The sequence below is a fragment of the Rhododendron vialii genome, chromosome 2a (genome assembly GCF_030253575.1).
Source record: "Rhododendron vialii isolate Sample 1 chromosome 2a, ASM3025357v1".
NCBI lineage: Eukaryota > Viridiplantae > Streptophyta > Magnoliopsida > Ericales > Ericaceae > Rhododendron > Rhododendron vialii.
Genome location: NC_080558.1, coordinates 21,141,597 through 21,147,028, shown reverse-complemented (window position 1 = coordinate 21,147,028; position 5,432 = coordinate 21,141,597). Strand labels below are relative to the sequence as shown.

Sequence of the window (5,432 nt, the reverse complement as noted above, 5' to 3'; positions counted from 1 at the left end):
ATACTGTACCACCACTGAATATCCCAAATTCCTAACTGGGTCCCCAGAATCCTATTCAAAGCTATTACACCCATTATCAGCCTAAAGACGTTTGTTGATACTTGCATGGGGGTGAGACGATACCAGTTTAGGATCTAACGGAGTAGTGGGTGAAGAGGAAATCGAACTCCACCCTCGACGATGGCAACAATGGGGATACACATTCGATCCCAGGAACCTCCGTCTCTATCTGCGCCCAGGGGGGCGAGTTCGAGACCAACATTCTCTGGAATGTTATATTCCCTCCTAAATGCCGCCATGGCAGTAGGGGTTTCACATAATTTCCTAAATTTACTGGGTCTCAAGGGATTCTCACCATCGTCAGCCATGGGTATACTCAGGAAAGAAGAAAGACTGAAAAAGGGTGTAACTCAAACCCTAGAAAAACGACCCACGAATTTGAGAATAGAGATCTCAGATAAAGAACCTAAACAGAAGAAATGAAGTAAGAACGAGGATCTTACAAGACAATGGTGACGATTCCCTGGGATGCAATCGAATTTGCAGACGGCGGTGATGGCAGAAGGTTTAGAAAGAGAGAGACTGAAAGTTCGAGTTCTGGGTAAAAGACCAGACGGAGCCCTTTCAGGGGTTTAAAGGTGAGAGACGGAGACGAAACGTCTCCTCTCACACTGTTACAGGAAAAAGTAACGGAAAGCAGAAACCGTTCTGACGCCGTTTCATAGAACGTCAGTTCAAAGTTAATGCTAGGCATACGAAAACGTGCCACGTGGAGTCGATTACCCCGAAATGGTATAATGACATAGGCGCCAAAAGGCATCAATGAAGTATTGAAATTATGACTGCATGAGATCAAAAGAGTTTGGTCTAGATAGAATTCTGTTTCTAAGCATCATATATTACCCCCGAACAGTGGTAAATACATGAAGCTGGGGAGCAATTGTAGGGAGGTATTCCCGAGCAGATACATTTAGTTACCGAACACGTGATGTTTGGGAACACGTGGTAAATACTACTGGACCTACCGCCGGGCAGTTCGGTAGACAGCGATATGGACAAGTGATATGAGAAGTCATGGCTATAAATAGATTGTTCGGCAGTTAGAGACATTCTGATTACATTGGACCAAGTTACATGTGAAGTAGTTGGTCCAAACAGACTGATCGGTTATGATACAGCCGAACAGATGTAGTAAAAAACCTAGCACGTGATACGAGTGATCACGGGTTGAAAGCAATGCAATTGATATCCGAATAAATGGTACGTGGGACCATAGTTTGAATATAGACAGGACAGTCATCATGCTAAACAAGTGTTCGGCAATATGGACCAGTGACATGAGAAGTCAATGGTCCAGAAAGGTTGTACGGGCTCAAGGACCAGTTACATGTGAAGTAACTGGTCCAAGCCGTCTGTTCGGCCATGAGACGCCCGAACAAAGATGGAGCTCCAATCGAGAGTAGGAGCAAAGGGAATACTCTGGAAGATTCCAGAATAGTCATGTCCCATATAGGGATAAAGATCCCAAGAATATAGGATCTGAGAAAGATACCCAACAAGTATGGAATGTTCGGCTCTTAAAGGAAAAGAATCCTAAAAGGGCTCTTTTCCATAAGCCGATAAAGGAAACGAGATTCCTTGATATCCTGGGTTTCCTATACGAGTTAGGAATCCTATGGCAATAAGGATGCTTGGACAGCAAGCATCCATAAATCTATAAATATGAGGAAAACCTAGAGGAGAAAGGTACGCAATATTGCATTATTATTGCTTTCCTACTGATAATTAGGGCTGAGTTTTCTAGTACGTGATACTAACAAAGGCATCGGAGGGCCTTTGCCACGAGAGGCAAAGGTGCACTCACCCCCTGTCTATTTTGCAGATTAGGGTTCAGACGTCGAGCTAGGGTTCCGGTGAAGAGGCACGAATAAGCCGTTGCAATCCAGTTGATAGGAAGCATCAATTGTTTTCATCCCCCTACAATATTTAAAGGCAAAAATACGTAAATTAAAAGCAAAGATAGACAATGCCAGGAGTAGTCTCATTTTCACAAACTACTTAAAACCACATTAAAATTAATACAAACTATATATGGCCCATGCATAGCTACATTTATTTTTCCCACTGCCAACCAAAATACCAAAAACACCCCCACTCAATATTTCTCCTTACCATCATCATGCCCCCCTGCCCTCCTCCTCAACTCCTCCACCTCTTCACTCACCTCCTCGCTCTTCCCGACCACCGTCTCCTTAATCTTTTGCCCCGTCTCCTTCGCCCCCTCCAACACCCCCTCCACCGTCTGCTTCACCGCCTCGGTCGCCTTGCTCGTCCCTTCCTTCGCCTTCTCTGCCGCCGTCCCCACCGTCTCCTTGGTCTTGTTAGCCCCTTCCTTGGCCTTCTCTGCCGCGGTCTCTGCCGCTCCCTGGGTCTTCTCCTTCGCATTGTAAGCGTACTCTTCGGCCTTCTCTTTCGCGTACTCCGCCGTCTCCGCCACTTTCCCCGTCCCTTCCTTCGCCTTCTCCGACGCCTGCCCCTTCGTCTCTTTCGCGCTCTCCTTCATTTCGTCCGCCTTCTCCTTCGCTTTCTCTTTCAGTTCTTGGGATCCCTCTCTTGTTCGGTCCGCCGTTTCTTTCATGCTGCCTTTCGCTTTATCTTTGAATTCGTTTGCTCTTTCTTGAACATCACTGCTACTCGTCCATGGAGTTTTGTTGCGACTCCCTTCTCTTCCTCCTTCCCCTGCATATATCCCCTGCCATCACAATGCCACCACTTTTATTAAGGTTGACACACCACGAACTTGTTCTGATTTAAATTATATTTATATTTACATATTTATTTATATTCTAATATAAAGAGAGAGAGCAACTTGGTATCTCCCAATTTTGGAGCTCCGCCACTTATTAATAATAATGAGCATACCTTACATATCTCACATTTAAAAATTCTATACAAACATCCAGAAAATACCGAAAATTGTAAACAAATGAGCGATTCTATATGGATATTACACTAACACATGCAAATCTATATACCCAGAACGTATTACGTACGTTTACGTTCTGGGTAATTTTTCATGTTATCTAACAATTACGCTAGGAAGTAGGAACACTTACGATTTTGCATAAACACCTAAACTGACTCACATATATGAATAACCCACATACTGCGATGTCCGTGTGAGTGTTTGTGCAAAAGCGCGCATTGCAGCTAGCGGTTTCTGATCCAACAATTATGAAACAAACCCAAAACTGACCAAATAAATTCAGTAAAAAAATTTCTAACTTGTACATAATAATAACGTGTGTATAGGGATGTATATATATACCTCAGAGTACTTGGAGGCAGAAGCGAACCAAACCCGAGAGACTTTGGAATGGAAGGGGAGAGAAGGTTGGGATTGAGGGAAAGCCCTCGAGAAGTTGAAAAGAAGGGTTTTCGGTACAGACAATGAAGCCATTGTTGTTAGTACTACTGCTCTCTCTGATCGATCCGCTCTGTGTGTACGCGTACGTGTTTCTTTCTTTCTTTTTCTGATTCTTGTTTGGAACTGATACGATGGTGTTATAAAGGGGTGAATGAGGAAGAAGGTGGCTGAGTGACACCTTGCGTAATTGGGGTGGGCACGTGTAGGTACGTGAGTTACTTGGCTTGCTGGGTGGTTTTTCTCCTCAACACTTGTTATTTCAAAGATTTTCAAAGTGGATAAGAAAGTGGGATTGGATAACATTTTGGCCGACAAATTCTACTCGTACGTGGGACTCAGAATTCGGACTTCTTTGTCGGGCTAAGTTGTGGCAAGTTCGTAGGCCTAACTTATGGACCTATTCAAAAATCTAGCCCAGTAGTCACCTTATTAATCATAATCGTAGAATTCTTTTTCTAATCAACCTTAGTAAAATCATGCTAGATTAAGACATTTTTTATTGACTATAAAATTTATAATATAATTTTTTTTATATATAAAAAGATCCAAAAACAATCTTAGACAAAACTTTTAGAATATGTTTCACATTGACAAGTCTCTAGAATGATCGAGATGGTTTTATTGATAACTTTTTTTTAATATATTTCTCAATTTCGGATAAAAATAAAGAGAATTAAGAGCTAAAATCTTTAAATATACGAACAGTTTACAAACCAATAATAATAAGTGAACCAGTCAACAAAAGTTGAAACACGTACAGAACTAATTCTACCTTTCTAGTTTTGAGATATATATATGTGTGTATGCTTAAATATAGTATTAAATTACATAATTATGCTAAATATTTAATTTTTTTAGTTTTGAGCGAGGGCACGTGCCCCCGCTTGAATTCCTTCTTGTTTGTGTCTGTTCGATACATATGAACAATATAAAAATTAGTGGGAACTATTTTTTCCTGTCTCATACATCAAACGGACCCAACGGTAATTTACATGACATGCATGCTAATTTACATGTTTCTCGGCTTTCTGGGTGGTTTACATGTGAACACTTGTTCTTGCAAGATTTCCATAAGTGGATAAGAAATGGACTGGATGATATTTGGTCTTAACTTTTTATGGTCATTTGAATTTGGACGCTTTTGTTAGGCTAAACATGACAAGTTCATAGGCCGGCCGCCTTCGAATGCAATGAGGATATACGTACACTGTTATCTATCTATCTCTATTATAAAACAGAAGGGTGTGGGGACAAGTTGTTGGAATGACTAGGATTGATTTGATCCAAGGGCTGAGAGGCATTCTCCTCGTCTCATTAAAGAGCCCATTTTCATTAAAGAGCCCACATTTTAAAGCTAATTACACAACTGACATACATGCCTCGCCACCACATTTCAAAATGTATTCACCGTACTTCGTCTTTTGAAACCCCCACGCCAGAATTCCTCTCTCTCTCTCTCTCTCTCTCTCTCTCTCTAGGCACACCTCCATCACCATCGTCCTCTCTCCCTCCTTTGTAAGTTCAATGTTTTATTCGTTTAGTACCCTCTTCTGTTTTGAAGTTTGCAATTATTGCTGGATTTTCGGTTTCTTATTAATCACCCATGGCATACATTTGCTTTCAAGGTGTTTGTTAAAATGCATGGTAGAAATAGAGTGAACTCCATTCAGACATCTTAAAAAAAGCCAAGGAAACAAAAGCAAAAAAAAATTTATGGGCTCTTCAAATTCCAAACATCATTCAAAACTCCCCAGCTTATAGGCTCTTTTTCCCCATTCAGGCATTTTTTCCCATCCCTTTTGAAAAAAAACAAAATGAAATAAGCAGCAAATTGTAGACGAAAAGCAGAACTCAAAGGAAAAAAGACCTACCAGCATTATTTTTTTGATCAGTACTTACTGGCAATTCTGGTGCAAGAGAAGTATTCTTAAGCCAATCAAGCAGAATAGGCCCCGAGGAAAAACAGAAAATAGTTTTGGAAAGAAATCGCGAGAAGTGTAGGGAC

General features: G+C 41.2%; 1 protein-coding gene across 1 annotated transcript; it reads right to left on the bottom strand.

The window, feature by feature from the left end:
* Positions 1–2,020: 2,020 nt before the first annotated feature.
* LOC131315907 (late embryogenesis abundant protein At3g53040) lies at positions 2,021–3,575 on the bottom strand. The gene is made up of 2 exons (XM_058345137.1): positions 3,329–3,575; positions 2,021–2,752 (listed from the first exon to the last, which is right to left on the bottom strand). The coding sequence occupies exons 1-2, from the start codon at positions 3,458–3,460 to the stop codon at positions 2,156–2,158; spliced, it is 729 nt and encodes a 242-aa protein (XP_058201120.1). The 5' UTR covers positions 3,461–3,575; the 3' UTR covers positions 2,021–2,155.
* Positions 3,576–5,432: the final 1,857 nt, after the last annotated feature.